Raw genomic sequence first — 12,330 nt, 5'->3', positions numbered from 1 at the left:
AAACTCTTCCAAAATATAGCAGAGGGAGGAACACTCCCAAACTCATTCTACGAGGCCACCATCACCCTGATACCAAAACCAGACAAAGATGTCACAAAAAAAGAAAACTATAGGCCAATATCTCTGATGAACATAGATGCAAAAATCCTCCACAAAATACTAGCAAACAGAATCCAACAGCACATTAAAAGGATCATACACCATGATCAAGTGGGGTTTGTCCCAGGAATGCGAGGATTCTTCAATATACGCAAATCAATCAATGTGATACACCATATTAACAAACCAAAGGATAAAAACCATATGATAATCTCAACAGGTGCAGAAATAGCTTTCGACAAAATTCAACACCCATTTATGATAAAAACTCTCAAGAAACTAGGCATAGAGGGAACCTACCTCAACATAATCCAGGCCAGATATGACAGACCCACAGCCAACATCGTTCTCAATGGTGAAAAACTGAAACCATTTCCTCTAAGACCAGGAACAAGACAAGGTTGCCCACTCTCACCACTGTTATTCAACATAGTTTTGGAAGTTTTAGCCACAGCAATCAGAGAAGACAAAGAAATAAAAGGAATCCAAATCGGAAAAGAAGAAGTAAAACTGTCACTGTTTGCAGATGATGTGACACTATACATAGAGAATCCTAAAGATGCTACGAGAAAACTACTAGAGCTAATCAATGAATTTGGTAGAGCAGCAGTATACAAAATTAATGCACAGAAATCTCTTGCACTCCTATACACTAATGATGAAAAATCTGAAAGAGAAATTAAGGAAACACTCCCATTTACCATTGCAACAAAAAGAATAAAATACCTAGGAAGAAACCTACCTAAGGAGACAAAAGACCTGTATGCACAAAACTATAAGACACTGATGAAAGAAATTAAAAATGATACAAACAGATGGAGAGACTCAACATCTTGTTCTTGGACTGGAAGAATCAACATTGTGAAGATGACGATACTACCCAAAGCAATCTACAGATTCAATGCAATCCCTATCAAACTACCAATGGCATTTTTCACAGAACTGGAACAAAAAATTGCACAATTTGTATGGAAACACAAAAGACCCCAAGTAGCCAAAACAATCTTGACAAAGAAAAATGGAGCTGGAGGAATCAGGCTCCCTGACTTCAGACTATACTACAAAGCTACAGTAATCAAGACAGTATGGTACTGGCACAAAAACAGAAATATAGATCAATAGAAAACAGGATAGAAAGCCCAGAGATAAACCCACACACATATGGTCACTTTATCTTTAATAAAGGCGGCAAGACTATACAGTGGAGAAAAGACAGCCTCTTCAATAAGTGGTGCTGGGAAAACTGGACAGCTACATGTAGAAGAATGAAATTAGAACACTTCCTGACACCATACACAAAAATAAACTACAAATGGATTAAAGACCTAAATGTAAGGCCAGACACTATAAAACTCTTAGGGGAAAACATAGGCAGAACACTCTATGACATAAATCACAGCAAGATCCTTTTTCATCCACCTCCTAGAGAAATGGAAATAAAAACAAAAATAAACAAATGGGACCTCATGAAACTTAAAAGCTTTTGCACAGCAAAGGAAACCATAAAAAAGATGAAAAGACAACACTCAGAATGGGAGAAAATATTTGCAAACGAAGCAACTGACAAAGCATTAATATCTAAAATATACAAGCAGCTCATGCAGCTCAATATCAAAAAACAAACAACCCAATCCACATATGGGCAGAAGACGTAAATAGACATTTCTCCAAAGAAGATATACAGATTGCCAACAAACACATGAAAAGATACTCAACATCACTCATCATTACAGAAATGCAAATCAAAACTACAATGAGGTATCACCTCACACCATTCAGAATGGCCATCATCAAAAAATCCACAAACAATAAATGCTGGAGAGGGTGTGGAGAAAAGGGAACCCTCTTGCACTGTTGGTGGGAATGTAAACTGATACAGCCACTATGGAGAACATTATGGAGGTTCCTTAAAAAACTAAAAATAGAACTACCGTATGACCCAGCAATCCACTACTGGGCATATACCCTGAGAGAACCGTAATTCAAAAAGAGTCATGTGCCACAACGTTCACTGCAGCACTATTTACAATAGCAGGACATGGAAGCAACCTAAGTGTCCATCGACAGATGAATGGATAAAGAGGATGTGGCACGTATATACAATGGAATATTAGTCAGCCATAAAAAGAAATGAAATTGAGTTATTTGTAGTGAGGTGGATGGACCTAGAGTCTGTCCTACAGAGTGAAGTAAGTCAGAAAGAGAAAAACAAATACCGTATGCTAACACATATATATGGAATCTAAAAAAAAAGGTCATGAAGAACCTAAGGGCAAGACGGGAATAAAGACGCAGACCTACTAGAGGATGGACTTGAGGATATGGGGAGGGGGAAGGGGAAGCTGGGACAAAGTGAGAGAGTGGCATGGACATATATACACTACCAAACGTAAAACAGATAGCTAGTGGGAAGCAGCCGCATAGCACAGGGAGATCAGCTCGGTGCTTTGTGACCACCTAGAGGGGTGGGATAGGGAGGGTGGGAGGGAGGGAGACGCAAGAGGGAAGAGATATGGGGACATATGTGTATGTATAACTGATTCACTTTGTTATAAAGCAGAAACTAACATACCATTGTAAAGCAATTATACTCCAATAAAGATGTTAAAAATAAAAAAAACCCAAAAATTATTATAAATGCTAGATGGTTTAAACCCTTTGCCTTCTGCTAAGAAATTACGATTTAAAAGGGACTCAAAACTAACAAGCAGAACAATTGTAAAACAATAAAGGGCTACCTTGTAGGCAGAGACCAGACTAATCCAGGGAGACAAGAGGAGCTGTTGAAAAAGCAAATCCTCAGGCCCCACCCCAAAGCTACCAAATCAGACACTTTGAGAGTGGGACCCACAAGTCCTCCAAGTGATTCTGATGCCTGCCAAGTTGGAGAACCAAAGTCAGAGATCAAAGTTTATGGCATCAAAAATTGTGTACGACTTCATAATCTGTGAAGCTTCCCTATTTTCCTTTCTTTCTTTCTTAATTCCTGTTGCTCTCTCTGACTAGTATCAAAATGAAATGAACCTGGACTTCATGGGTTCAAATGATCCTGCCTTAGGGTTAAACTCCTGAGGAATAGAGTGAATACAATAACTTTAAAAGGGAGCCAGAAGCAGGCTAAGTCCCTAAAGCCAGCTGCAAGGAAGAAGGGAGAATTGGGGGATCTGGACAGACTTGAAATAGAGCCCTAAGCTGAAGAGACATCTGTGAGGCTCCCTGGCAAGGCCCAATGAACCCACATTCAGTATTAGGTCTCAGGTCCTTCTCTTGACTGTATGTCAGATACACTGGGGACACTCCACATGGCACATAACCTCCAGGAGTCTTTCTTTATATTCGAGTGGAGACAAAATCATAACAGATCACTTGGAAAGGACATTATGAAAAACATTGTTGAAAACTAAAGTAATTTGAGAACAGTGACCAAAAAAATATAGTGTGCTAACTCAACATGGGATTGGCTTGCTTTTGGAACAAAACATCTTTTACTCCCTCTGCAGAAACAAATTATGTGCTGCCCTGCCTTCATTTTGGTAACTAAATTCCCATTACTGCATTATTACTGGTCAAAAGATGTAAGAAGCTTTTAGATGTATTTCTTTAGAAGTATTACGCTTCCAGCGACTCTCGACTTACAAAATTATCATACAACATACGGACAAGGCCACAAATGATTCTGAAGCTCCCAAGCTATATTTCCTAAATATAGTAACACTTTGAAGCACTTATACATCTTATGACCAGATATTACTTTCCCAGTGGTTCAAAGTGACTTTATTATCACAGATTTGTGTGATCTTTCAAGTCCAAAAGTCATGGCTCAGATTGAGTTTCTCTCTCTTTTTTTGTTGTTGTTGACCACCAGGGGCCACTTTGCAATGTCAGAAAAGTTTCATCCTATCAATGATCCGTTAAGTTCTCAAGGATTAAAACAAATAAAAAACACCAAAAAAACCCCTAACTTAAGAATTACTGGGGCTTCCCTGGTGGCGCAGTGGTTAAGAATCTGCCTGCCAATGCAGGGGACACGGGTTCGAGCCCTGGTCTGGGAAGATCCCACATGCTGCGGAGCAACTAAGCCCGTACGCCACAACTACTGAGCCTGCGCGTCTGGAGCCTGTGCTCCGCAACGGGAGAGGCCGCGATAATGAGAGGCCCGCGCACCATGATGAAGAGTGGCCCCCCCCTCGCCGCAACTGGAGAAAGCCCTCGCACAGAAACGAAGACCCAACACAGCCAAAAATAAATATAAATAAATAAATTAATTAAAGAAACGTTTAAAAAAAAAATCAACATTCAAAAAAAAAAAAAGAATTACTGATCGCCTCCTGTCCTAATGTAGACTCCAGCTCTGCCGTCACAGAAACCCACAGGGAAAGAGGAGAAACAAGGTTTCAGGGGATCCTGAATATAATAGCCTCTTTCCTGAACTAGTGGTTTCCTCATGTTCATTACCCTCACTGCTTTTGTTATCCTTTGCCTACCATGGTCACTGCTTTGAAATGACTAACCGTAGTTTTAAAGTTATAATTGTTTCCCAATTTTTAATTAATCATAAAATTATGTACCAACCAGAACTGTTATCTGCATGAGAAAACTGTTTCACAGCACTAAGGTTTTAAAGCTCCAGCCAAAAATTTTAAGTCTACATCCATTCACTCACTGTCAGTTAATGTATTTTTCCATTAATGAGGTTTTTTTGTTGCTGTTTTTGTTCTTTTTTTTTCTGGCTGTGCCACGCAGCTGGTGGGATCTTAGTTCCCGGACCAGGGATCGAACCCAGGCCCCCAGCAGTGAAAGCACTGAGTCCTAACCACTGAACCACCAGGGAATTCCCAATGAGGTTTTTTTTTTTTTTTTTAAAGCAATCCTACCCAGAACCCTAAGAGTCTGAGAATCCTCCCAATATGGAAGCCACAGGTCTATAACCAGGCTTCCCAGAAGCTAGGATTTGGGGAGCCTAAAATCTGTGTTTTTAAACAACTGATTTTGATGCATCCAGTCAAGTTTATAGTTTTCTCTACTTGGAAAGTTTCTGTCCACTGTTAACCCCAATTCATTCTACTGACAACTCAAATGTCACTTCTTAGAGTGGCAGTATATCTTAGGTAAGAGCATGGGTTTTCAAACTGACTGCCAGAGTTCTAATCCTGGCTCTGGCCCCTGGACAAGTTACTGAATCTTTTTATGCTTAATTTCTTCATTTGGAAAATAGGGACAATAACAGTACCTACCTCACATGGTTGTTGTGAAGATTAAATGAATTAATACAAGTAAAGCAGTAAAGACAGAGCTGGCACACAGTAAATGAACAATCAATAACTTATTATTTCTATGATTTTCCTACCTCTCCTAAATTAAATCAATAGCTGTATACAATATCTGTTAAGACTCTAACATTATGTAAAGCAATTACATTTTAAAAACTTGTCTTCCACACTAGATTATGAGTTCCACAAGAATACAGACCATGACTCATTGATTTTTCTATCCTCAAATCATATTCTCTTATCATGCTCTACTGTCACTGAATTATCTATCAACCCAGTGGAAAACTAACTGTCATTGCTTTTTAGTTGAAGATTACTTACTTTACAATGTTTCGATAAGCCAAATCTTCACCACTGCAGGCTTCTAACACTTTTTATAATGAATGCACATGCATTTGATGAAACAGAAAAATGCTCTATTAAGGGCCCATTCAGAGTGAAGTATGATAGGTAAATAAACACTACTATTTGTGAGGGAACTGCACCAAATGAAGTCTAGTTCTGACAGTTATATTAAAGTCATAGTTCTTTGCCCACCTTTACATCAAGAACACATTTGGCAAGTGGAGTAGAGGAATCACTTTAATGAAATTCAATCTTTCATTTATCCAATGAATACTCACTGAGTGTCTATTCACATGCCAAACAGGAAAGAAGGATGACTTTTATGAGATTCAGTCAATCATGTGTTCAACAAATATCTATCCAGTGCCTACTAATTGGCCCATTATAGTTCCAGGCTCTGGGAATTCAGCAGTGTATAAATCAGACAAGATCTGCTTTCAAAAAGTTAACATTCTTGTGAACAAGCAGATAATGTCATTCACCAAGTAAAGAACAGGAAAAAGTCTAATTAGCTTAGAAGATATAATTATGGCTTTGGCATGACAGCTAACTGGAACTGTTTTATGCTTTGGTAGGAGATCATCATAACGTGGCTTGTTAACTAATGGATTTAGATAGAATGTGAATGGAAAAGTACATTTAGAATTGAAAGTACCTCTAAGGGAAGTGATCTATTTCAAATTTAAAGGGAGAAAAGCACAAGAGAGTATGTTAGATTCCAACAGGCAGAATGAGGACTAGGTTACGAACTACAGGGAAACAGATTCATCACTCATTTCTCCTCTGGAGATGTACATGAACGCCCTAGAAGACGTCAGCTTTTCACAAGCGATCCATCTACTGCAGCTGCTAGATGTGGTCTTGCTAAAAAGACGCGCAAAGAGAAATGTGACCTTAACACGACTCTCAGAACTATGCTGCATTTGGCCTGACTCCTTCACAAACAGCAAGGGGTTTTCACGAGCGGACTGTGAACATGGAGAGCAGCTCCGGATGAAGGGCGACGACAGCTCTTACAGAACAGCGGGCTACGCGCTCCTCACCTGCGGGAACTTGACAATGATGTGGTGCGGAACGCACATCACGTTGTGCACGTAGTCGAAAGTCTCGGTAACTTTCCTTTTATTTGCAGTTAACATCTTTGGGATTTTGGTGATCATATGTTGAATTTCATTACGTTTAAAACCTAGTTCAAGCCGATAAACCTAAAAGAAAGATAGAAATAGTTATTTTGGTAATATGCCAGAGGACACATTGATTCTCTCAAAATTTAAAATAAGGACATTAAAATCTGGAGATGGCTATTCCAGTGACCTTAAGGGTTCATAGTTTCCTGCTTCTGGGGTAACCTGAATTTTAAACCCCTCTCCTGAGGATGAGCTAGTCACAGCCTGACGACCACCATGAAGATCACCAAAAGGAGCTAGCATAATTACGGAATAAGAGTAACGGTGCTCACAGGAGGCCTGGTCAGGTTATCTGTACGGGCCCTACACCACACAGACCAACAGTAAGACTTTCAAAGTGCTTTCTGAGCCTCTGCTCCCAAGCACACTCCTATGCATGTCATCTGGAAAAACTACATGTCAGAATTCTAAACAGAGATGATTGAAAAAAAAACACTCAAATGTAGGTTAGGTCCTCTGTGTGCATTCATAGTATCCCATGCTCCCTCACCAATCCACTGCCCTCATCACTCTGCAGGAGATCCCCCCACTGGACGGTAAGCTCCACAATGGCAGGGACTGTCTCCCCAGCACAGGGCATGGGCAGGCGCTCAGTAAACATTTCTTCAACGGCTGAGTATGAAACACTTTAGGCACCTCAGAAAATAGGCTTAATATACTAATTTCAAATACTCCGACAGCTTTGTATACAAACAGGTCAGCTGCCCCTGGTTGTATACTATTCTCTTGGAGGGAGGGCAGTAAAGAGTGTCTGGTATGTTCTGTGATAGATCTAGAGCCGGCAGTTGGCACAGGTTCTAGGAGAGCAAAGTGCTGGCTACTACTCTCTTCAAAGAAGCCTTCTGGCTCCAGGCTCCACAGCTCATCTCCCGCCTAGGGGACGAAGACGCAGACCCTCACCCTGGGCAAAGGAAGCAGCTTCCAGGTCCCATCCAGATACCTAACCTGCTCCTCTAGGATTAGGGGTACCAGTGTCTGCAAGGAGACTAACTCAGGTAACACCTGGTTGACATGTGAAAAAATTATAAACTAAGATAAACTGCTTGCTAGAGATTTATTATATCATTTCCTGTGTCTATCTTTTTAGAAATAACTTCTTTTACAATCTAGTTTTCTTTAAGATGATGGGAGCAAATCTATCCTCTTCAGAGGACTTAACCACTTAAAGAAGCTGATTTCTCAAAAACTAACAGTCATCCTACCTTCATGTTTTCCTTCACAGGCTCCAGACTTCCAGTTAGTAGCCTTGGGAGATGAATTACCAGATCTCTAGTCTACAGTTATAAAACAATCTATTATTAATATGTATGCATATTCAACTAGGTTGGAAAAAACAAGGCATTACTAGGAATACAAAACTAAAATTTAAAATATGACCCAGTAGAGAAATGCTAAGGAACCCAGAAATACATAAACTTAATATTGTTTGAGGAAAAAAAACCAATGCTCAGAATAAAACTTAAAAAACCAACTTGATGGAATTATTACAAAATGATATAGCTATATGATTAACCTAGCAAGGTAATTCATTCTTGTACAGAAAATATCAGGCGTTTATAGAATTCATACAGGCCAAGTATCTGTTAGAAACATGAGATTTAACAGTTACTAAATGTAGCTGACATGGAAACATACAAATTCTCCCCTTCTCTTTACCTTCTTCACACTAAGTTCAAGTTCTTTCTGAAAAAATCCCAATCTGTTATCCAGTCTTTCCACTGAAAAACTCAGCAAAAATGGTGCATTTCTGACCATCTGTGCAATATCCACTTTACTGAAATTTTTTGACAGTAGATAAGCCACCCTAGAGAAACAAACAAAATACATGCACATATGATAAATATTTACTAGTGTCATATTCCCACACCAAAAAAAAAGTTTAAGTAAAAACATTCTATAATAATGGCCCCAAATATGGTTAAAACAAAACAAGCATCCATCCAACTCTAGAATGGTTTCCATTTATAATTGGAAGCAGAAAATATTTCTGAAATCTATAATAATATAGATTTGGCCCCAAATATGGTTATAATAATGGCCCCAAATATGGTTAAAACAAAACAAGCATCCATCCAACTCTAGAATGGTTTCCATTTATAATTGGAAGCAGAAAATATTTCTGAAATCCACTAATAGACAGATTCCCTTTTCAGTTAATCTGACTTATTTTATTAGTTGGTAGAAAAAAATGAAATAGTTTTTTTTTAATTTTTTTTTTTTTTTTTTTTTTTTGCTAAGAATAGAAAACACACAAATTAAGAAGAGATTCAGAACTCTTTTTACAAAGAAAGACCATCAAGCATGGCTAAGACTGAAAAGAGGAAATTTTTTTTTTGGCTGCGCTCTGCGGCTTGCATGATCTTAGTTCCCCAAGCAGGGATTGAACCCAGGCCCCCGGCAGTGGAAGTGTGGAGTCCTAACCACTGGACTGCCAGGGAATTCCTGGAATTTTTTATTTTAGTACATTTATTGAGAATGTATTTTCATAAATAATTTTTACTGTGGTCCTTCAATATGTATTTTGCTAACAACTGAGAAATTTCCTGCTAAATTTCTGGGAAACAAAGTAAGGTAGCAATATACAGGAAGTTTGACTATAAAATAACATTATTGATTTTTTAAAATCTATAAACATAGTAAAAGGCAGTTTAATTAAATGCCTAAAATATTCCAGGACATTATCTTGTTTAATTGTCATCAGAGAAACAAAAACAAAAAACAAAAAACCCCCTGTGAGCCAGGTAAATTTCCCACATTGCATTTGAAAAAACACAGACTCAGAAGATTTAAATAACTTGTCTTAGACAACCAGCTAATTAATGACAAAGCTGAAACCTGAACTCAGGCATGCCTACTTCTAATGACTACAATATTTTTATACCATATATTGGAACTTATTATATTTTATACTCAGTGACTATTACGTTACCCCTTTAAACCAGTCCCTTAGAGGCAATGAGAGAAAAAAATTGATAAATTTAACTACATAAAAATTTAAAATGCAAGGCAAAAAAAAATCATCAACCAAGTCAGACAAGTGACAGTCTGGGAAAATATTTACAACATGTCCCAGAGAAGGAACTAATTTTGTTAATATATAAAAAAATGCTTACCAAAAAAAGAAAAAGGCCCAATTAAGAATAGCAAAGGACACTTATAATTTATAGAAAAGGAAATGTAAACAGAAGTTCGACATAAGAAAAGATCCTCAAAAAAAAGAAAAGATCCTCCAAACATCTGATGCTTCAAACATCATTTCCAAAACAATGAGGCAATGTTTTCATCTATGAAATGAACTGAAATCATAAAGTCTGATGACACTGTATTAGTGTGGATAACAGGGAAATTGGCACTTCTGTACACTGTTGGTGGGAGTGTAAACTGGAAAACCTGTATGAAGGACAGTTTGTCAATATCGATTAAAATTATAAATGCATATATCCTTTGACCTAGAAATTCTATGCCTAGAAATGTATCCTACAGATATACACCAATATGTGTGACATGATGTATATATAAGAGGAATCACTGCAGCTTCTTTGTGATAGTAAAGCCAGAAACAACCACCATGTTTACCAAAAGGGGACTAGACACATCCATAGTATGAACTATAAAAGGGTTAAAAAGAATAGGCAGAGCCAATAAAAACTATCTCCAACATAGAGTTAAGGTAAGAATGTGAGGTGCAGAATGGTATGCAAAAATGCTACAAACTGTATGTACATGTGTTCTTGTGTATGTGTATACACAGATACACATACATGCTTGTATATGATAGAACATTCTTAGCTAGTTGAACAAAAAACTTGATAATAGTAGCTCCCTCCATAGATGGGTCTTGCAAGGCTGATGAGGGATAGGAATATGTAGGTTGGGAAGGAGAATTACCATTTTTTTCCTTTTTTCTGGATACAGGAAAGATCAATATCTGATTAAAATATTATTGAAACTGTTATCTACTGTGATAACTTTTCCAATAAAAAATTAAGATATAAGGCCCAGCCGAAAGAAAATTTCTAATAACTTAAATGCAGATTATTCATTTGAAAATTCTTAAAAAGAATCAACCAACTTTTTAATACATTTCAAATTCTCTTCATTGAAAAGAAAACAAGTATATGCAATCAGTGCTATTATAGAAATTCTAGAAAATAAGACTGCTGTACATACCAGAGCCAGAAGGTAAGTTCAAAAAAGATTATCATACCTTTGCCTCTTCCAGGAGAAGCTTATTTTTCACTGTATACCCTTTTGAGTACATGTGGTAAACTACCTATTACAAAATTCCAAGTAACTTTTTAAAATGCTCCACTTTAATTTGGCAGTCAGCCAGGTTTAGGAAACATTAGACTATACTATTACATGAGAGTATTCTTTAATTGTTAGGAGCATGTGTGATCTTGAGCAAGTTAACTTAAGCTGCTTTTAAGCTTATGTTTCCTTCATAGAATTAAAACTAGGGAGACAGTACAGTGTAGTAGCCAGGACTCTGGAGGTAGACTAAGTGGATTTGAATCCCACTGCCACTTATACTAGCTGGGTAATCTTGGGCAAATTATTTAACCTCTCTGTGCCTCTCCTGTAAAATGGGGAGATTAATAATAATGGTGCAGTAGGCAGCCTCTGAAACAGTTCCCAATGATCTCCACCTCCTGGTATGTACTCTTTCTTGAACTAAATCTTGAGCAAAAGGGCAAGTTGGTTTTCAAATGGGGAGAGAATGAGTGTTCCAGACAGTCAGGAGGAGCAGAGCTGGACATGTCAGACTGAGTCCCCTAGAATCATCCTTTCCCTCCCCTGTATTGTAATAGCCTGTCTATATTACACCAGACTGTAAGTCACATGAAGGGAGAGTGTGTGTCTATCTAAGTGCCCTGCATATATAATAAGGGTTCAAACTATTCAATATAAGAAATGTAGTTTTTTTTTGTTCTGTTTTTTTCCCAGTTCAGAGACATTAGACTCTGATAGTTCAAGGAACTGCAAAGCTCTCTGAAACCAGTGTGAGAATAGTTTAGGGGGAGAAGACTAGAGGCAGATTAGTTGGGAGACAGTTGCAGTATTCTTCACGTGAAATGATGGGGACCCGAGGTAAAGTATTCAAAGTGAAGATTAAGAGAAATGCATTGACTGATTTGAGAGCGATAAAAATAGAACCAACAGGCCTTGGTAGGTTATTAGATGTGGATGATAAAAGAAGAGAAGCCAAAGTTAACACCGGTATTTCTGCTTGGGCAGCGGAGTGAACAGCGCTCTCATTCAGGCAATCCGGGAAGACCTAATTTACGTGAGAGGTGGGGGTGATGATAAATCCAAGATGTGAACTTACGAGACACAGACTCTGTCTCACTCTCTGGTGTGCCCAATGCCCGGCAGGATTCTTACCTCACAGATCAATACTATCTCACTGTATCAATTCTCACAGATGC

At 38.1% G+C, this 12,330-nt stretch overlaps 1 protein-coding gene across 4 annotated transcripts in view; it reads right to left on the bottom strand.

Annotated features, from left to right (window-relative positions):
- The window catches only part of MTERF3 (mitochondrial transcription termination factor 3), a 30,611-nt gene that overhangs the window by 4,725 nt on the left and 13,556 nt on the right, over nt 1-12,330 (bottom strand). For 3 of the 4 annotated variants that reach the window (XM_036830732.1, XM_036830735.1, XM_036830734.1), the window contains exons 5-7: nt 8,558-8,705; nt 8,104-8,175; nt 6,758-6,919 (exon numbers count right to left, since the gene is read on the bottom strand). In XM_036830732.1, coding sequence (XP_036686627.1) covers nt 6,758-6,919; nt 8,104-8,175; nt 8,558-8,705 — 382 coding nt within the window. The remainder of the gene's footprint in view (nt 1-6,757; nt 6,920-8,103; nt 8,176-8,557; nt 8,706-12,330) is intronic. The other variant, XM_036830733.1, reaches the window with a different exon arrangement.

Source organism: Balaenoptera musculus, chromosome 17 (assembly GCF_009873245.2).
Source record: "Balaenoptera musculus isolate JJ_BM4_2016_0621 chromosome 17, mBalMus1.pri.v3, whole genome shotgun sequence".
NCBI lineage: Eukaryota > Metazoa > Chordata > Mammalia > Artiodactyla > Balaenopteridae > Balaenoptera > Balaenoptera musculus.
This window is presented reverse-complemented; position numbering and strand designations above follow the sequence as displayed.